This window comes from Fundulus heteroclitus, unplaced genomic scaffold (assembly GCF_011125445.2).
Source record: "Fundulus heteroclitus isolate FHET01 unplaced genomic scaffold, MU-UCD_Fhet_4.1 scaffold_95, whole genome shotgun sequence".
NCBI classification, from domain to species: Eukaryota; Metazoa; Chordata; class Actinopteri; order Cyprinodontiformes; family Fundulidae; genus Fundulus; species Fundulus heteroclitus.
In genome coordinates, this window is record NW_023397417.1 from 797,353 (window position 1) to 819,726 (window position 22,374).

The 22,374-nt window shown below is 37.6% G+C and overlaps 1 protein-coding gene and 1 gene segment (V, D, J or C); both read left to right on the forward strand.

Moving 5' to 3' along the window:
- Positions 1-22,374, forward strand: part of LOC118562518 — a gene marked incomplete in the record, with an annotated part of 354,708 nt that overhangs the window by 195,159 nt on the left and 137,175 nt on the right.
- LOC118562483 lies at positions 14,891-15,329 on the forward strand. The segment is given in 2 exon segments: positions 14,891-14,933; positions 15,022-15,329. Coding segments are annotated over 2 exon segments (351 nt in total).

Here is a 22,374-nt window from a genome sequence, read left to right on the forward strand (position 1 = left end):
AATATTTGGATGTTTTTCTTGTACTTTCTTGTATTATAAATGGTAAGAATATCAAGTTTTAGCTGAAACAAATAAGATCATGTTTATGTTGTTACACTGACAAGCTGTATCCATGTCTGCAGGTACTGATGGCCAAACTCTAACCCAGTCTGAATCAGTGGTTAAAAGGCCTGGAGAATCCCACAGACTGACCTGCACATTTTCAGGATTTAGTAGCACTCCATACATTCACTGGATCAGACAGGCAGGCGGAAAAACACCAGAATGGCTGGGCTGGATCAATCCTGATGGTGATAGCAATGGCTTTTCTGAGTCAGTGAGAAATCGGTTCACCATTTCCAGAGACAACAGCAAGCAACAGGTGTATCTGCAGCTGAACAGCTTGAAGTCTGAGGATTCTGCTGATTATTACTGTGCTCGTGCCACACAGTGACACAGAGCAGCAGAAACACTGTACAAAAACAAAATACATAAACCAAGTTCAGCAGAACCTTTCTTTATATTTTCTTTTCTCATTACAAATCTTAACTACTGCAATCACATGAATTAATTATCTTTGGAATTTGGAAGTGAGATATCTTTACAAATTCAATGGATACAGTCAAACAGACGCTTGTTCATTTGCTCATAAATGGGTTTCTTTTCTCTAAATCTATTCTATTGTATTTTTTTAGCTTTTTATCTTATTGCGATAATACAAATTAAAACATATTAGGACCTGTCTTAGAAAGTGTTATGGAACAATTGAGTATTCTGTTTCAATGTCCCACTAAAGTGAATACCTTCCAACAGCAAGTCCTGGATAAACCCAGAGATAAAACCTTTGCTGTGGGAGAAGAAAAAGGTTTTTAGGTCAGGAGATAAAGAAGAGCTGAGAGATGTGCAGAATAGACTGAGTCGGAAAATTAGAGAAGGAAAGATAGATACAAGCTATGGAAAGCTTAGATTCCATTTTATCAAGATTTGAAAGGAAAGTTACAAGACGAAAATGGAGTCGACAACAATATCTTTCTCTATGTTTACATGGACAAAAGTGATCAGAATAAACAGATTGCCCCTGTCCCATCACATAATCGTTTAAGAACATCAAATCAAGAACTAATAAACTCAGAAACATCTTCTTTCCAAGAGCTGTGAGAGAAGTTTGTTGTCCTCCGTGTTTCAATCATGCTACTGTTATTGCCTGTGTGCGTTTACCAGGTACACACCTGGGAGAGGGCACGTGATGTTGCTTACTGCTGACTGCGCTCAGTCCTGCAATTATTGAATAGCAACACCTACAGGGCCCCAGTTGCGGGAGTTAATGTACTTGTGGAACCACCTATATATTCCTGACAATCCCCTTGTGTTGCCTCCAGATTCTTGAAAGCCTTTGCATGAGTAGACTGTCCAGCCCCTTTCAGACTTCCCTTTTGGCCTTAGCTTTTGGACATCGACTCTTGGACTCGTTTATTGACCAAGCCTGTCGCTCTCTCCAAATTACATGAGTTGCATGAAAATATGAGAAGCTTTCATCAGATCATCTTCATTACCGATATGTTCTGTGTAACTCTGCTGCTGGTGCTGTCTGTTTTATCCTATGAGTTGCTCAGAAAAATAATCGTCGACAGAAAAAAGTATTTCAGATTTGTACTCAAAAGTAAAAAGTACAGTGTGGTAAAACTACTCTTAAAAGGGTTAAAAATATACATATTTCTCACTAGAAATGTCTTTAAAAGGCAGTTGTTGACGTAGGTAGGAAACGTGCATCAGCTTGTTATGCTGAGGGAATCTGATCAAGCGACAATATATGACGAATAGGGAGTGAGAACGTGTTGGTGAATCAGCTGGGGGAGAGGGTGAGGGGAGGAGGAAGGCTGTTTGCTTTACGGTGTGCTCTGATTGGAGAATAAGAATTACATAGAAAGACAACCTATTCAGAAAGACAACTCGTTTTCTGATCTGACCATTTTTTAGCTAATTAATGAAACTGACTGCCCCAAGCAGGTCCTTTGGTATTCAATTTAGACATTAATATGGCCTCAATAGTGCACAACAGACCATATGAAGTAAAAGAAAAATCCCATACATAATTTCACTGGATAAAAATTCAGTGTTATGAATCCAAGGTGAAAAAAAAAAAAAAAAACGGTGAATTCCAATGTAACCGTATTTATTCCATTTTCCATATTTAAGAGTCTATGCCTAATGTTTTAAATGCAAACCATGTTGTATTAATTATTAATACCACTATTAAAATCTGATATGAGGTGAAGACTGTTTTGCAAAGGCTGTCTCCCGAAAAAGTTTCATCTCTCTACTGCTTTTCTTTCAGAAGTTATGGAAGAGTCAGCAAAACAGCACTTACTAGAGTTTCAGAATTGAACAGATCAGATAACATTTTAAAATTGTATTGCCATAGAAGTAGCTCCAAATACATTCTTCTTTATAATAATTTATAATAGTAATTTTGTTCTTTATAATAGCAGCAGTATGTCCTTTCTTAAATCTGATGTGAATTTGGCTTCACCCATCCTTCTAAAAATGAGTTGACACAGATTTTCTTGTGCTGTATAATTTGTGCCAACTCACTTTATATTAATCATATAGCCTATTTTTAAAATTTAAGTCAAAGCAAAGATGGCATTATTTAAGTGAAGAAATGTGGCGTAGACCACTGTGTTGGGGGAAAAATATATGAATGGAAACTACAATATATGAATGGGAAATTAGAGCTGGAAGTCTCAAAATTTTAAACAAGATTACAGAAACAGAAACATTAATGACAGGGCGACATACAGCTCTCCCTCAAAGATTTTCTTCTTCACCTATATTAATAAAAAAGCTGCTGTTGGGATAAAAAAAAGAGCAGCACAAAGAAATTGTTCAGAACTGAGAGTGTCCCCTCGTGTTAAAAAAAGAGATGTGCGTGCTGAGAATATTGAGATAAATCATTGACAGCGGTGAAAAACTGTAACACGCTTGAAAATATATCAATCCAGAAATTATATGACATCTAATGATGGTATGATCAGCCTCTCTTAATATAGATTTCTGTGAAGTTTTTGCACTCCAGCCTAAGGCTCCTCTAGAAAAGGTTACGCCTTTTCCGACACTTCCTTGTGCAGATCTCAGCTTAAAAGTAGGAAAAAGTTATCCCAAAAAAAACTATGCTTGGTAGCAGGGTTGTTTCATAGAGTGATTTGCTGTCATTTACTCGGGATAAAGGCTTCTGAGCTTTCTGAAATGGAAAAGCCAGGGTATGCAGGAATTTACCCCAGAAGTTACTGGGAATATCCACTAACCTAGCTTTCTGAAACGGGGCCCAGGTGTGAAGTGTGAACAGCTGACACAGCCAGCCTCTGTGACTGTGCAGCCAAGTCAACATCTGACCATCACCTGTCAGGTCTCTTACTCTGTGCTGCGATGCAACAGCTTGGATCAGACAGCCTGCAGGAAAAAAAGCTGGACTGGATTCGTGTCGCTGAAAGTGGATATACCTCAGGCTACAATTGATATGAAGTGAAACCAGTTTAGCATTACGTTACAGGATTCCAGTAAAACAGTGACTCTGAGTGGACAGAATCTGCAGCCTGAAGACTCTGCTGTGTATTACTGTGCCAGATATGACCACATTGACACAAACATGGAGCAGAACTGTACAGAAATCTCTCAGAGCACATGCAATACAAAAATCATCACCGGAGGCGCTCCTGAACCAGTTTTATATTTGACTGGATAACTTGAAAAATAAAAAGGGACACAAAGTTTATTTTCAACATGTTGATAAATGAAATAATTGCAGTAACATAGAAACATTTGAAGATGTGACTTACCGACTTCTACAAAAAGTTTAAAAAAAAAATCATTATTTAGATGTAAATAAATTCCTTTAACTTGTACAAAAGTTCAAATTTGTTTAGGATGTAAAAATAAAAAAAATTAAACACACCTAATTTTGGACAGTTAAGCAACAAACAGCTCATATTGTCACCTGTGATTTCCTGTTTATCAGACTTCCCTTTCACTTGTGGTTTACAGTAACATAAATTTATATTTCTTACTGACTTTTACAAAGAGCTTAGCAATTTTTTTGTTATTTAGATCTTAAAACATTTCTGAGCTTTCAAACATATCCACCTCTGCTTCATATTCACGTTACATGGAAAATTATCTCATATGATGCAGTTGATGCAGAGACTCATGAGATTTATCTTTATTTGGCTTTAAATCTTTATGGCCTCAACTGAAAGCATAAATTAACTAAAAATGTATGTTTAACATAATCCATCAATATGCCCAAGAATAATCTCAAAGTAATATTTAAATCAAATGTCTGCAGAAAATCAAGATGAGTTCTGTATCTTTTCCAGAGGGAGGAGTTGATGCAAAGTTTGCGCTGCTTCCACCTTTACATGTCTGTGAGAGAGTTCAAGACCTGCAGTAAATCAGAGACAAAGACACGTCCAGACTGAGCAGAGACAAATGGCTTCTACAATGATCAGACCTCATCAGGTTGTGATCGCTTTCCTCATCCTGGCAGTTAACTGGACTGGTGAGAACAAAGGATCATTTAAAGGAACCTCTTAGTGAAAAATATAAAACTATTACAGTTCAGAACCTAATGATCTGTCTGTCTGCAGGTACTGATGGTCAAACACTGACTGAGTCGGAATCAGTGGTTAAAAGGCCTGGAGAATCCCACAGACTGACCTGCACATATTCTGGGTTTAGTAGCAATCCTGTCATTAGCTGGATCAGACAGGCAGCTGGGAAAGGACTGGAGTGGATTGCTCGTATCTCCGAAACCAGTGTCTACATCTATTACTCTGACTCAGTGAAAAACCGGTTCACCATCACCAGGGAGAACAGCAGAAATCAGGTGTATCTGCAGATGAACAGCCTGACAGCTGAGGATTCTGCTGTTTATTATTGTGCTCGACAGCCACAGTGACACAGGAAGCAGAAACACTGTATAAAAACTCCTTGATGCATGAATAGTTTTAACAAGAAGACACCACAGGGGGAGCTCTAACACCACTTAGCACAACAAACATGTTTAGTTGGACATGTCCTGGAAGATATTGAGGGGATCTGGACGGTTCACACTGGATAAATGAATTGAAGCCAAAAATCTTTGGGTTTTTGCATCAGTATTTTAATGACTAGATTAAATCAGGATTCAAAAGAAAATACCTGCATCAGAATAAATTATTCCTATAATTAAACCTTAAATCTCTTTAAGGTTTTTCTTTAAAATAAAATACACAGAAGTTGCTTACAAACGTTTTTAATGACAGTGAATGATATCAATGTTTACAATGACACAATTGTAGTAGTACAAACATATTAAACTAGACCATTAATTTAAATATTTTTGTTGTTCCTGAAAGTTGTCTTGCAGGTAGATCATAAATCTGCACCAGATGATGTAAAGACTCAAGTTCATGTCCCTTTGTCCATTGGGAATAGCCATTTGTTTGAAATATTTAGCTGATAGCTGATCCAAAATGCTGCAGCAAGACTTATGATGAAAATCAACAAGAGGGATCATATTTCTCCAATTTTAGCTTCCCTTCATTGGCTTCCTGTTAAATCAGGAATATATATTAAAATTCTTCTTCTAACTTATAAAGCCCTTAATAATCAAGCTCCATCATATATCAGAGCTCTGATTACCCCGTATGTTCCTAACAGAGCACTTCGCTCTCAGACTGCAGGTCTGCTGGTGGTTCCTAGAGTCTCTAAAAGTAGAATGGGAGGCAGATCCTTTAGTTATCAGGCTCCTCTCCTGTGGAACCAACTCCCAGTTTTGGTCCGTGAGGCAGACACCCTGTTTACTTTTAAGACTAACCTTAAAACTTTCCTTTTTGACAAAGCTTATAGTTAGAGTGGCTCATACCCTGAGCTATCTCTATAGGCTTATGCTACTGGAGGACATCCGGGCCTATTTTTCTCATTCTACTGATTTCTACTGTTCTCCAGTTTTGCATTGCATTGCATTGAAATGACTGTTGACATTTCAGCTTTTCACTTTTTGCTCTCTCTCTTTTTTCTTCATAGTGGGTACACCTGGTCTGACGTTCTGTTAACTGTGACATCAACCAGGGAGGACAGATCACCCGCTAAAACCTACACGCAATCAGGCTTATTTCATGTTAACAGGATTAGATCGCAGTTGTATAAGGGGAGGAGATTTGTCGTAGCCATGTCCATTTTTACGACAGCAACCTGTTGCTGGAGGTGCAAGAATAAAAGGTGCAGAGCTTTTCAAATTAATCGCGCATTGAGAGACAGACAGGAAGAATAATCCAAAAAAGGAAAAAGTAACTACATTACTTATACAGTTGGTATCAAGTTCCGATGAATGTTCCATTTTTTTTCCCAATATTTATTGTATTTATAAATGGCAAGTCTTAATGAAAAAGTCATGCATTGTGTGAATTTCCTCAATTATGTCCTTCCAGTCTGAACATGATGGTGGTTCCGCATCAAGCCACCTGTGAGTTATAGCTTTCTTTGCACCTGCTATCAATATTAGTAGGAGATATCTATCGGACTAACACATGCTCTTGGGGTAAACTACCCAGGAAAACTGTAGGAAAATCACAGCGTAAATTAAGTCCATTTTAGTATTGATTTCTTTTTTCACTCCTGATCAGTAGGATGCGATCTTAGTACATTCCCAGTAGGCATGAAAATGTCCTGCAGACACTCTCCCACAGTTCCTCCAACATTTTGCCTTCTCAGTGTCATCACAATGTTTACTTGTAATGTTAGGTGTAACAAAAAAAACACCATACATGTCCAGTAAAATTCCCTCCATTGGTCAGAACTTGACGTGTGGATCACAGAATTACAAATATTTACCCAATCATCATCAGTTATTGTTATTTTAGCTTATTTTTCCCATTTAACCTTAAGATATGTTGCATTACATTTTCTCTCTGTTTGTAGAAATGAGTTTAGTTTGGATATTGGGTTCTTTTTTGTAACTTTTTTGTGACTACTGTGCAAATGCCCTGTCGTTTTAATTAATGACTCAATTTTGGCATAACCTTCCATTAAAAGCTCGTGTTCTGCTTGGGAGAAAAACTGTGCGTGTTCTTTGGCCATGCTGAACAGCCAATAGCAGCATTGCTGGTCATTGTTTCTACTATCAACACATTTCCCCTTTTAAACTGACACATGAACGCGCAGTTATCTCAGATAAATCAATCCAGCGATACTAATCATAAACAACAGGTGTGTTGGAAGAACCCAATTAGCCGGATCATGATTAGCCGGATGAAATCATCTTGGATGTCTCATTTGATCTTGGATGTTTTAAGCAATGTATGAAGAACGGACCCCTGATCCCATCTCATCCTTTGTGATGTGCTCTGCCTCTACCAGTTCCTGTGTGCTCTGAGCCAGCTGGACTTTTCTGTTGAAAGTTCCCTGTGTCTACATGCTTCATAAGTCTGCCTGTTTTCCCTCTGAGTTCCAGCTGCTCGCTCTGCCTGTTCTGGTGGTTCTCCAGTCTACATCGCCTGTTCATTACATATTAAACTGAACCACAATGCTAAGAATTCCTGCCTTGAACTTCCCATGTTTAATAATATTGCTATAATATATTGTTGTTAAAAAACGGCTTTTCTCAATGGCTGTTCAAGATTTATTTTTATTCTCATTGTTTTTGAAGAGGAGGAGCCAATGCAAAGCAGTTAAAGTCAGCATCTTTATAATTCTTGTGAAACAAAGTTACTGTGACAGAAAAGTTGCAGGAAGACCAGATACGAGTGACCTTTACAATGATCCAACAAATTTATGTTGTTGGTTTTCTCATGTTTTGTACCATAACCGGTAAGAACACAGCTTGGGTTAAATGAGATTAGTATGGGATTATATTTATGTTGTTGTTTTGACAAACTGTTTTATATTTCAGGTTCTGATGGTCAAACACTGACTGAGTCTGAACCAGTGGTCAAAAGGCCCGGAGAATCCCACAGACTAACATGTACATATTCTGGGCTTGGTACTCCTCTTATAGCTTGGATCAGACAGGTTACTGGAAAAGGACTGGAATGGCTTGTAACTATTTACAGTGATAGTAGCATCAACTACTCTAATTCAGTGAAAAACCGGTTCACCATCACTAGAGACAACAGCAAAAACCAGGTGTATCTGCAGATGAACAGCTTGTCAAATCAGGATTCTGCTGTTTATTATTGTGCCCGTGATCCACGGTGACACAGAAAGCAGAAACCCTGCGCAAAAAGCTCTCCCTGCTTGAACAGTTTTAACAAGAAGTCACCACCGGAGGCACCACAGACCACAAAATAATTTAGGGGCACTTTCTGTAACAGCAAGGCTACAGAAAGCCTTTCTTTTAAGTTTTCCCTCCCAGTATGTGTTCAAACACAAATAGCTAACTTGCAGGAGAAATATGTTAATGGAAATATTTTTACTTATATAAATGAATTGTATAGATAGATAGATAGATAGATAGATAGATAGATAGATAGATAGATAGATAGATAGATAGATAGATAGATAGATAGATAGATAGATAGATAGATAGATAGATAGATAGATAGATAGATAGATAGATAGATAGATAGATAGATGTGTGTGTTTTAGCCCAGCTTTATATTAGGATTTATCTGCCATGGTATAAAGAAATGGAGAATAAGGGATATGAACCTGAGCCTTCCTTTATTTATAATTACATTGCAATTTTTTTTTCACATAGTGAAGAGGGAGATTTTGACCCAACGTACAAAATACTACAAAAGTCAAGTAAAAATAAAATCTTTTGACAACTTCTTCAAAAAAGATATTTTGTGCAAGTACAAAGAAATAGATAAAATAAATCATTTCACACTGGTTACCATTTTCACTTGATGGAAGAAAATTAATAATGTATAATAAAACTGTTTTTGCTTAAATCTTAGCTGATTTTTAGTAATTCTAAATTTTCTAACTGATCTTAATCATATCCGGTTTTGGTGGTCTTCGGGGGAGGAGTTAAAGCAAAATATGTCTTCCAGCTCTATTTATCTGCAGAGAAAAGCATCAAACACGCAGTTAAACACGATGGGCTGTAGGACAGGACTGCTGGTGTTTACCATCTACTGGGCAGGTGAACATATCAGTCCATCCTTACCATAGCTTTCCTTTATTTGTCTAATTAGTTTCACACACTTTTTTTTTTTTGCAGGTGTTGCTGGACAGACTCTGACAGAGTCTGAACCAGTGGTTAAAAGACCTGGAGAATCCCACAGACTGACCTGTACAGGCTCTGGTTTTACATTCAGCAGCTATCACATGAACTGGGTCAGACAGGCTCCTGGAAAAGGACTGGAATGGATCGCTTTTGTACACACAGGCAGTTCTCATTTCTATTACTCCCAGTCTGTCCAAGGCAGATTCACCATCTCCAGAGATGACTCCAGCAGTAAAGCCTATCTGCAGATGAACAATCTGAGGTCTGAGGACACAGCCGTTTATTACTGTGCCCGAGGAGACACAATGAGAGAAAAAACAGGGGACTAGTACAAAAACGACTTCCTCTATTTCCTGTTACCGCTGGTAACTTTGACATGAATGTTTCCTAAATACCTCATTGAAAATGATTACTCATTCTAAAAATAACAATAGTGCTAGTAAAAATAAACCAAATAAAAAGTTGACTAAATAAATAAATAGAAATTTTGTCTGTCAATAATATAACATTTGAAGTAACAGCTGTGATGATAATGTAGGCACATCTTTAATTTCAGGGAGGTAAAAAACACAGCTGGGAGATTTTCATAATAATAAGATGATTTTAATCAAACATGTCTGATTTTATACAGTATTTATGTTAAATGTTGCTGTATTTTTCTTTTTTTACTTTTGCAAAGTATATAAAGTATGTCACTGGAATGGAAGGAATATTACAATTAAAAGTGTTCCAAAGAAAGACTTTCTTTGGAAGTCTAATTGCAGCTTGGGTTGTAAAATAAATGCAGTCTATACAGATGCAATCCCAAAACTGAACTTTTTAAGAACACAATTCAAAGTATTATTTTAGAATGAAATAAATGTATTTCATTGTAACTAGCGTTACATGAGCTGTTTATCATTATATCAATATATCTGTTTAGGTTTTAACGTCTGGTCTGACATGCAAAGATTTCTGTTCAATACCTAAAAAAGTGGATATATATGTGGATATAAGTTAAAATCGGTTTTAGTTCTAAGTATAAAAGATTAATAAAATATGAATGTGTGAAGCAGCAGAATTTCTGGTTAAAGGTATACTATGCAACCGGGGTTGATTTTCCAGCGAGGCTCCCCCCAGAGGGCGAAAGTAAAAGTGCACTGTCATAAAGATGCTCAGCTGTTCTGGTTCCTCCGTCAAGCCAGGCGCGGTTGTTTTGAACTTAGCAGACAGGCGAACGCAACAAAAAGTAAAAAAAACGGCAGTACAAACAATGACTAACACAGTGAAAAGTATGAACATCAGGCTTCCCGCAGCGCTATCTTGGCGAGGCGGCCGCCTCACGCTACCGCCTCGCCAACATTAAAAAAAAAAATATATAGAAATAATAATAATAATATAAAAAAAAAAAAAAAAAACTTGATATGCTTGCATGCTTATTTGACGTTAACACGCGGTTCTTTGTTGTTGCTTTCACGCGTGGTTGATGGCATCAGATTGCCAGATCCACACAGCAAAAGCCTGAAGGGACGGAGCGAGTCTGTGAAATGCTGGCCAAGTGTGCCGTACCGCGACATACAGCTGCCTTATAAACACGGCAGGCCAGTACACACGAGAGAGCATGAAAGCCCTGAAATCACTGGACGGCTACAATTATGTTATATCGGGAAAAAGGCTCCAGCAACGCCTGCGGCGCCATGAGGGATTAAGCGGGTCAGAAAATGGATGGATGGATGGATGTTGTTCACACATGTTTGTGCAACAGCACAAAGCGGCGTCGGACATAGACCGCGTCTCAGCAGAGACGAAGACCCGCCCGGTAGGTTAAAAAAACATCATTCACTACGGATTATTTTGGTGTTTTTGTCTTGTTAAAATGGGTGGGGGTGTCAGCGACGTTGCAGCGTAAACACAGAAGTACTAGCGCCCGTGAACGGGGGCGTAATGCAGCCGCTGTCTGGAGCAGCAGCAGCTGCTTCTCCGGTCCGTGTAGCGATCGCCACCTCCCCTCCGCCGCTATTTAAGTAGAACAATGACTGGAGCAGAATTAAGTTGTATTTACCGGAGATTAAGTGTAGACTGCAAATTCTGTCGTAGTATGATGGCCCTCCAGTCCATTGGGAGTGTCTGCCTACGCTCTTTTCATTGAAATTATCAATTTCTTTCTTTGTCCTTCCTCTTTCGGTAAACGACAGAAACGTACATCCAACGATTTGGAATGCCTCTCTGTGCAACCGGGAGCACAACAAGTCGTAGGCATTGTTTAGATTCCAAAAATAAACGTAGTAAAAGTACGCTCTAAATCACCCATTTTGTAATGATAGTAGACAGGAACAGTTCTGCTTTTGCCTACCCGCAGGACCCGGATGTAGCGCTGACGTCACGCGTGACCTACCCTATAGTGAATGGCAGAGCAAAAACACATGGAGTTCTCGCCGTAAAGCAAGACCGACTCTGGCGGTCTTGCACGAAACTTCTGAGCCTGTGGGTGCGGGCCGAGGGCTCTTGCTATTGCAAGTACGGTATTTCCCCCACAGACCACCAGGGCGGCCGAGAAAACCTTTGTTCGACCTGAAATGACTCATTTAATCATCCAAAACGGTATGGAACACATTAATTAACTGAAAAATGTTGCATAGTATGCCTTTAATTCAGAATTTAGCTTTTACTATGCTGAGAGAAATTCTTGAAATAAAGATAAATAAATTCACTGCTTACTTTACAAGTGATAAAGTCTAAACACAAACACTAAATGGCTTGTGACAATGTTGTTAATGAAGAACAATGTCAAAAAAGCTGTGAAATAACTGATAAAAATGCATACTATATATATGCAGTTTGGGGGAGATTGGGGCAGGTGGTCTGTTGTAGTGGTGTCTGAACGGAGATGACAAACAACGACACGAGAAGCTGTTTGACTACAAAGTCCTCTGTTAAACCCATCATTCCTCCCTAAAGATGATGACGTTTTTTTTTTCTTCATTTTTTTAAATAGCCCAATCTGACATTTATATGTTTACGTTCTCCAATCAACAGATGACTCACTCAACCCCCAATATTTCCTGATGCAAATATTTAGTTTGTATGGAGCATTTCTGCCCTGCTAATGCGTCTTGAAGATCCACTTTGAGTGAAGCATCACAGACCACATCGTCAGCCTTGACAGGATGAAGATAGTCACTCTTGTGCTGCTTTCTGTCTCTCTGCCATGTGTGTTCTCATAAATTGCTCAGGTTTATCTCACAAAACATTACCTTTTTTGAAAATGTTTGATCGTCTTTCCTTCGTTGTCTTTTATCGGAACAAGTTGCACAGGTCAACAAATGGAGTCCTTACCTTCCAGTCCAGTGGTGAAGAGACCAGGGGAAACTCTCAGTCTCTCCTGCAGAGGATCTGGGTTCACATTCAGCTGCTGTGTTATGGTATGGGTCAGGGAAACGTCAGGAAAATCATTAGAATGGCTAGGTAGTGGATTCTCGGATGCCAGCAGGAACGTTTATGCCAGCAGCGTGAGAGGACGTATTGAAATAAGCAGAACAGACAGTGACAGTATGGTTCATCTGCGCCTGTCCAACCTAAAACCAGAGGATACTGCTGTTTATTACTGTGCCAAAGCAGCAGCACAATGGTTCATAAAGCAGAGAGGCTGTACAAAAACTTCAGTAAAGCTTATGAAAGATCAACACCCAAAGGTGGCAGTAGAGGCTGATTATTGGATACAACCTAAGCGCGTACACTCACACACACGGACACACACACACACAGTATGTAAACACAATGACAACAGCTGAAGTTTTAAGCGTTTAAATTGTCTGTTTTTTCATATTGAAGCAGAAGCAGATTTCAAATAAAAAAGATTTGAATGCAAAAACATTTTTTCTTCACATTCTGTGCTTCAGACAACCTTTTGTTGGTGCTGATTTTATGATACAGATTGGTGGGGAAACAAATAGTGAGTTGAATATTTACAGTCATGTACAAAGACAAAGCAAATGGAATTCACAGAAAATGGGAAAACATACACCCAAAAGACACACTTCACTGATTTAACTTAAATTCTGCACAGTTCACAACAATATAAAATATATCTGCTTTCACACACGCGTGTGCTCAGGATACATTTCACCTTTTGCAGCACCAGCGACAGCTCCAACTTGTCTGGGAAGATTTATCACAAGATTTACAAGTGTATTTATGGGGTTTCTTTATCCTTTGTTTAACCATATTCTGCCTTCATTCATGGCAAAGGTGTTAAACTGAGTTAATGTCAGAACTCTGTACAGGTCGAGGATGTTCTTCCACTCTAAATTTGCTCTTCACTGTCTGTATAGTCCTTGCTTTGTGCACAGGTGTGCAGCCTTGTAAATAGTAAATTTACTGAATTTATAGAGGGTTTTTCTAGTCAGATTTACCACTCAACTTGCTTTGCCCAGAGGAAAATTAGCATGTGGCAGAAGGAAACTACAATCTAACCTACTATTTATGGATCACAAGGTGACTACTCTGCCCTCTCCTGGTAACTGCTAAACCCAGCTTGCTCTATTGCATTACCAGACCAAAGAATCATGATTAATCACTCCACAGATTAATCCAGAGACTCCAGATTCTCTACTGCTATAAAAATTAGTGGTGGCAAGCTATACACCATTTAATCAAAGATTTTGGATTGCACTTGGTAATGTAGAGCTGGTTACTATGTCTGCTATAACATGTTTTATTCTCGTAGTTTCTTTTTTGCAACATGGACTCCCTGACAGCTTTCTGTAAAGGGAAGCTACATGAATCTGCCCCTCTACCAATTTCTATCACAATCTCTTAAGGCTTCAATTTTGTGCCCAAAACCATTTTATATTTGTGTACTTAAACCACAGCACATCAGTTTATTTCTCTTCGCAGTGTTTTTTGTGATTTACGCAGACAATCATGAAATGCAAAAATGTCACATAATGCAATGATAGAAAAATGTCTAAAAACCTTGTGGCAGATTTGGTTCTGATGCACATTATTTTTAATAAAACCTTTATTTAATCAGAAAAGTTACCATTGAGATTAATAATCTCTTTTTCAGATGCAAGGGAGTGTGATCCGCTGATACAGACACTCCTTGTGACTGTACAGCCAACTACATTTCTAATCATTACCTGTGAGGTTGTTTTTGGAAACCATGCAGCTTGGAACAATTAGCCAGCAAAGAAGAAAAAAGGCTCAGTACTCCAGCAACACATTGACTCTAAGTGGAAAATTATGCATCCTTAAGATTGTTGTCTGCGCTGACATTGAGTCCGTCTGTCCATGAAGAGTCATTGCCTGAAGAATTTTTACGAATTTTTTAAGTGCTGCCTGTCTAATATGGAATCCATTAGTGTCTATGGGTTCAATAACTGAGTACAAATGCAGTATTCCTGTGAAAAAGATGCATATATAAGTAAATGTTGCAAAATTAATTTGACTTTGTTTCACCCATACTGTATATAAGGTTTAATTTAGAATGAAGCGTTTTGAGAACCTAATGACCTTACTGCGGATATTATATTATTTTGTCTGCCCTTTCCAATATATTACAGCTTCAAAGAATATTTATTAATAACCTGTTGGACTTGATGGATGGTGTAAAACGAAAGAAATTTCATAGTTTGTGCCTTTCCTTGTTTTATGCAAATGCAGAGCGATTCTCCATCACTCAGCTATAAAAAGCTCCTGAGGCTGTGTGTTTTACCACAGACCATGTTCCGCCTAACTCTACTGCAGCTGCTGCTGGCAGCAGGATGTAAGTGTCTGAGTTTGTCAAGCCTCTTCATAATATTTGCAGAAAAAAAACACTAGATTTTACAAAAATATTTTTCTTTTTTCAACAGGTGTAAAGTGTGAACATCTGACACAGACAGCCTCTGTAGCTTTGCAGCCAGGGCAGCAACTAGTCCTCAGCTGTCAGGTCTCTTATTCTGTGGGTAGCCATCACACTCACTGGATCAGGAAACCGGCGGGAAAAGGACTGGAGTGGATCGGTGGAGCTCGTGTTGGATATGCCTCCTACCAGAAAGATTCTCTAAAGAACAAGTTCAGTTACAGCTTAGACTCCTCCAGCAACACAGTGACTCTGAATGGGCAGAATATGCAGCCTGAGGATGCTGCTGTGTACTATTGTGCCAGACAGTCACACTGATATAAAACATCAGTGAATCTGTACAAAAACCCCTTGGAGCCTGAGCACATGTTACATGAAGCCTCCAGATGAGGCACTCTCACCACACTTAAGAATGATCACTCTCACTGATCTTAAGAACTGTTGACAGTCAAATTGTGGTTTTACGAATATGCACAGAAATGAAGGGAAAACATGAAAAAGTGGTTGTTCAATAACTGGGGTTCACTGAAATAAGTGTTACTGAGTGGAGGCAAAATCATGATGGAGCAGAAAAAAAGAAGTCAATGTAACAAAAGGGAACAATAAAAAGGCCAGTAGGGATAAATCCGTATATATGCTTCAATCCAATAGAAAACCAAAACAACATACAGAAATTGATCTAACAAACAAGGTAGATCAAGTTAACAAATTTAAAATCTGTTGACATGTTGAGGATCAATTTAAAATTATTTTACAAAAGCAAAAACAAACGCATGAAAGGTTACTTTGGAGTAAAGAAAACCAAAATAACCTAATTATAAATCAAAGTAATGCCAATGTGGTTCAATTCAACTTCATGTAAACCTAAATAAAGGAAAGCTCAATATAGTCAATGTAATAGAAAGAGATTAAAAGTTCTCCCATATATCTGTTTACATGTTTTTTATATTTTCAAATACATTTTCAACAAATACATTACAAAGCTATAAACACAACACCAATAACTTCAAATTTTTTTAAAAAAACTGTTAATTGCAAAATAATGTTCATTAAGTATTTAGAAACCTCAATCAGATAGGATATTTAATTTTTAAATAATGTTAGAAAAATCTGATGTAAAGTCATGTGGGATAAGTTCCATCCATCCTGTGAGGCGGAGTCAATGCAAATCTCTACTATCTTCTACTTGTACTTATCTGGCTGCAGAGAGCATAACAAAGAACAGAGCACACTCCGGTTAACATGATGAATTATAGGACAGGGCTGCTGCTTTTAACTTTGTACCTGGCAGGTAAAAGTTTACACTAATTTATATCTGAACAAAGTCCCTCAGCTACAGTCTGAAAAGCTGAATGACAATAATTTTAAGTTTATTTCAACAGGTATTGATGGTCAAACTCTGACACAATCTGAACCAGTAGTTAAAAGACCTGGAGAGTCCCACACCCTGACCTGTACAGCCTCTGGATTCACATTCGGGGACTATTGGATGCATTGGGTCAGACAGGCTCCTGGCAAAGGACTAGAATGGGTTGCAACTATCAGTTATTGGGCTGGGAGTGACAAACGCTACTCTCAGTCAGTCCAAGGCCGCTTTAGCATATCCAGAGACAACGGCAAACAGCAGCTGGTTCTGCAGATGAAAAACCTGAAAGCTGAGGATTCAGCTGTTTATTACTGTGCTCGGGGTGCACAGTGACTGAAGATCCTTTGGTGGCTGTACAAGAATTGGAAGCAACATTTTCATAAACCTCAGTATAAGTTTGCTTTTATGAAAATGGAAAATTCTTTAAACTCCATTAGGGAATAAACATGTGTTGCATTAACAAAGGTGTAGTTCACTAAAATTAATATTTGATGGAGCTTTTACAAGACAACAAACATATAGATATACCTTAAAAAATTAGGTTGTACATTGAAATATTTTATTTAATAACCAAAACTAACTACCTATTTATACCACAGTGGATTGAAAGTGACAGTGTGACTGTTATATCTCTAGCTAAAGGTAAATAGACTTCACATAAAAACACCAGAAAGCTTGGATCAGCTTTTCTGTAGTCTTTAGAAAATGTATTTAACTTGCATACAGTTCTTGACAGTGATAAGCTGTGACCAAATCTGACTAAAAAATAAAAACTAAAAAACAGGAATTTGGTTTAACTATAAGACATTGACATCTTTAATGTTACTGTGATCTTTTCTTTTTTACAGTTGACATGAATTTGGCCATTTATTAGATGTTTGAAATTACACCAAGCCTAGTTGAAACAAAGCTTGGTTGCTGTTGTTAAAAAGAGAAAGAAACAAGCAAACAGCATGAAATACTATTTTATGAGGAAACGCCAAGAAAAGTCCAACAGTGTAATAATAAACCATCAAAAAAACTTTACGTTTCATTGACACCGAGTTGTTTGACCCTCCTTCTCTGATGCAAATCAGCAATCTCTTCAAGGTATATCTGTCCCACTGAATATTCTCATTTAATTTGAACCATCGGTCTCCAGCTTCAGGATATTGAATACAGTCAGGCTTCAGTTGCTGTTACTCTCTCCTGTAAAACCAAGGAGCAGATGGCTAGCTCTTCCAGCATTGTAATCAAGCCCATTGGTCTTGTTTTGCTTAGTCTTACCCAAGTCTGTTCCTTGTTCACCGGGATTCTGCCCTGGCTTGAGCTCTAGTTCCTTTGCCCTGATGATCAGTCAATAGCTCTGTGGATCCAAAGGGATAACCTCAGTGTGAGTCTGGCCATTATTTTCTCCTCTGCTCCTGTAAAAAAAACTCCTGAGAACAACTACTTCCTGCACTCCACAAATTACCTCCAGCTCACCTGGCTGTCTGTGCCCTGACACTGATCTCTCCACTGCATGCTCTTTCCTGGAAACAAGAAAGAGACATTCAGTATCAACAACCCACCAATAACCATCACTTTTCAACCTCAGCCGCTGTCAGTTGCTCAAGTCTCCCAGGAAACTCCCATTTTCCCACAAAGGTAAGCAGATACATTTTCCTCCCAATCTTCCTCTATTATCTGCTGTTAAACAAAGAGGCTTAACAAAAAGGATTTCTCTGATTGTACAGGATATGAAATAAGTTGATGGAAAATTTGTGATTATTTTTGATCACTTGGGAAAAGGACATTGTAGAATGAGCATGAGAAACCACTTACAACTACCCTACTAAAACAAGAGGTGAGCAGATAGATCTTTCTGAACCCACAGCCATGTTACGTAAGCAATATTTTTATGTCATAACATCTTCAGAAATGTCAAAGATTCCCTCAATGTGAGGAGTCAATATTTCAGTATAACTTAAAAAATAAAAAGAATAGGGAGGAAAAAAATCAACACAAGATTTAAAGTGAATATATTGTTTTCATCATCAGGTACAAAGTTACACACATTTTAAATATGATTTTTTTTTTACTTCTGTTTATATTCTTTATGAACTAACCACTAATATGCAATAGCTTTTTTCGCTAATCCTCTTGACAAGGGTCAAACAAAATACAAACAAATACAGTTAAAACCTTTCGTTCAGCACTCACACTTTCAGCTCCTTGATAACATCTTAGTCAGTACATTAGGGAACATCAGTTTTCAGAAGCTTACAGGTCAGAGGGATTCAAAGCATAACACTGTTACTAAATTAAGTCAGTACAAACCACCTGAATCTCAGCAACATGCAAGTTTAGCTTGTGAACTACCTCTCTCATTCAAAGGAACAGAGAACTCCCATTAGTTTAGCTTTAGCATTGTCTATGTTCTCTGTAACTCTGATACTCCTGCTGACTGCTGAGGACCTTTGGGAGGATTCAAACCAACACATACATTCACCTATATTTCAGATTAATTATGATAAAAATGTTTTTTTCCCATGTTTTCTTAGGCATCTTCAGAATTGATCTTATCCAGCAAGACTCTAAGGTTGTGCAGCCTGGACAATCTTTGACCATCACCTGTCAACTCTCTGGTTACTCTTTGACAGATGTCTATGTTGGATCAAACAGCATGAAGGAAAAACCATGGAGTAGATCTTTCACGTGAAGGGAAATACTTTCACTAAGAGTGCTGCTGTAGCTGAAAAACAAATTCAGCTACAGCAGAGACACTTCTGCTGGAACAGTAACAATATCAGGACAGAGTTTGCAGCCTGAAGACACAGCTGTTTATTAATGTGTAAGGTACCGCTAAGTGATACAACTCTCAGACAAGGTTGGACAAAAACCAGCCAACCAGCCGGATACAGTCACTCAAAGCCTTCTGTACATCCATGTGTATAAAAACATTTTGAGTTTTCTAATAGGACTTGTTGGGTCACTAAACACATTTAGATAATACAAAGAATACACTGAAGCCATACAGTGTTATGATCAAATTCCCTTTACAACACTGCTCTTTACTTAATTGCTCTTTACTTATTGGATACAACCTAAGCGCGTACACTCAACTAACACTCAACTAACTGAATTATGAGTTTGTTTTGACCTCCTCTATAGCCTACAGTGAAGACAAATAGAGATGAGGTGGTCGGTGGTCTTTTATCTGTCTGAAAGAATTATTGCTTGTAACTTGCTTTTTTTCTATTGGTTCTAATAAATTAGTTAAAATAAGTTAAGAAACTGTTAAAAACAATATCAGTGAGGAGATGGGAATCACTGAGAATACACTTTTTACAAATGACCAGACATTTTTGAGAAGCGACCAAAGCAGTCCTGCAGTTGACCAGATGAGAAAACGACTTGATCATATAGAGGATCTCGTCTAACCCTATGAGGGATCATCAACACCACACTTTCCAACAGCAACAGTCCCAGAATAGGGCTTACTGTCCAGTAGTTACCATGTTTAGGTGTCCAGAGGATGTCCCTGCCCAAATCTAAATAGCAGTGTATATATGATGTTTGCAGATATTCCCATTGCCAGTTTCAGCACTTATCCCTTATGCCAATGTTTTCTGCTGCATTACCCTTCAAAAAATGAAATATTATATGCTCCCCCATCCCACTCAACACAGGTCAGAAATTTAACTTTTATTGTTTTCTCTTTGATGCATTGAAGCCATCACTTTGAAGATTGCCAAGAATGCCTTTCACATTTTATAACAGCTAAATACATTTTATAACAACAGTTTCTAACAACCAGAATTTTTCCGCCCTGCCACATTTCATTAACTATAAAATATCAACAACAATGTAAAAAAATTGAAGCCTGACGCATCCCTACAGTTGAAAAGATGAAACTAAACACAACATGTTCTTTCTCTGGAAAGTCCATAGGTGTTACTTTTAACTAGCTATGAACCTCATCAATAAAATTTAGAGACACAAACTAGACAACCTGAAAATATGATGAAAAATAATACCAGGCCATCCTTAATAAGGACCAACTACAGTTAAATGAAGTTTTATACTCTTTCAGGATTTTATTAATATTTTCTGTCTACAGACAACCATAGCTACGTTATACCAATGCTCTGATTATTACAGATAATCTCTTCCTACCCATACTCCTGACTGCAGGTACAAACAAAACAGCAGATGGTGGTGTTGTCTCGTATAGCAGGATTTAGAAGATCCCCAGCGACCTTTATAACTGTACCACCTGCACTGTATATTCTAGAAAAAAAAAGCCAAGGCTATTCACGTGTCCCACTGTTTGAAAACCACTGCCTTAGGGGATCCAGTTGGACATACCTTCTCACTGCAGCCCAAATCACTCTGCAGTCTCTTTCTATCCCTACACTATACAGGTCTAGGATACTCTCATGTGTGCCTTAAATCATTCTTATTCATTTTAGATAATTCTGAACATACATAGATTTTTTTTTTTATTTTTTATTTTTTTGCTGCATATGTTATTAATAATTATTGACAAACTATAGACGTCCATATATATATTTGGTCACCAGTGAACATTGATGTCTGGAAAAAAGTTGAAAAAAAAAAATAACCAGGGAACTCTCAAACACTATGCAAGCTATTTTAAAGAGAATACATTTAGCAACATCTTAATATGACACAAGCGTAAATGTATAGGGGCATTGTTACTGATCAAAATAGTGCATTAAACTATTAACAAAAGCCACACATTTTTCTTGATAGGTGAGCAAAACAAACAAACAAACAAACAAAAAAAAAAAAATCAGAATCAGTTGATTGCCTTTGCACATTGTTTAATTTTAACATTTGAAAATTAGAATAGGAATGTTTAGACAATATAAAAAAGTTAAAATATAATATGTCAAACCAATAAACTAATTTGAATAAGGAAAATAAATTCATTAACAGTCACAATTGTTTGTCTTTTGCTTTTACCTTCCCACCTGAGGGTGGTTCAGGTTTTTGTATGAGGGTTTTTTACAGTGATATACTGGGGGGCACACTGATATACACCCATTCAAAAACCTCAGATTATAATCCTGAGACAGTAATCCTCCAGTATGCTGAAATAAAAAAGAAAGAACACCACAATTATTTGCAGAACATGGGGTAAACACTGTGTGGACTGACCCTGGTATTTAGAAGTTGAAGAATAACATGTCTAAATTAATTATACAGAGAGAAAATGATTTGGAGTCCAATTAGATGTTAGAATCTGACTGGGCATTAAAACAACGTTTTGTTTGAAAAAGATCACTCCACTATATCAGGATCATCAGTACATTTAATCATTTTAGTTAAGTGTTTTCTGCCAATGGATCCAGGTTTTTATTTGCTTATTTGCTGCTATTTTAGTGCTACAGGTTTTTGTTCAAGCAGTCAATGAAGATGTAGCACTGTGATGGAGCTTTTGACTACTGGGGAGATGGAACTACAGTCACTGTTACTCCAGGTAAGAAAATGTAAAATATTTCTTAAAACCTGCGTTCTTGCTCTCTTTAAAAAGTGGTCTTGGCACGAAATGTGGGTTTAGTTTTATTTATAATCCACTGACAAACATACTGTCTAAATAAAACTACTGGCTCCATGAAAGGGAAATCTCCATTTAGTTACTTTTTCAGCTTTCAACTTATTTGTTTGTATTTATTATGCATTTTGCACCAGATTTTATAGCAGTTCTCTCGAAAAAAAAAAAGCTGAAATCTGCTTCAATATACATGTTTAATATGGGTTTGAAGACATGATTGTTTTTCTTTACCAAAAAATGGTTTCTCGTTGAACAACCTTTATTTAATTTGTTCTGTTTTGTATTTACTGTAAAATAATAATTGTTAGTGTTAGTTTTAAAACCTCATCAGTTTTGTTTTTCTTTTGTGGTGCATTTGAAAATGCTGCTGTACACAACAAACTTATTCTTTTAAGTTAAAATGTTTAAATGCATAGAGCCTCCAGATTGATTGGCACATGGAGTGTGTAATACCG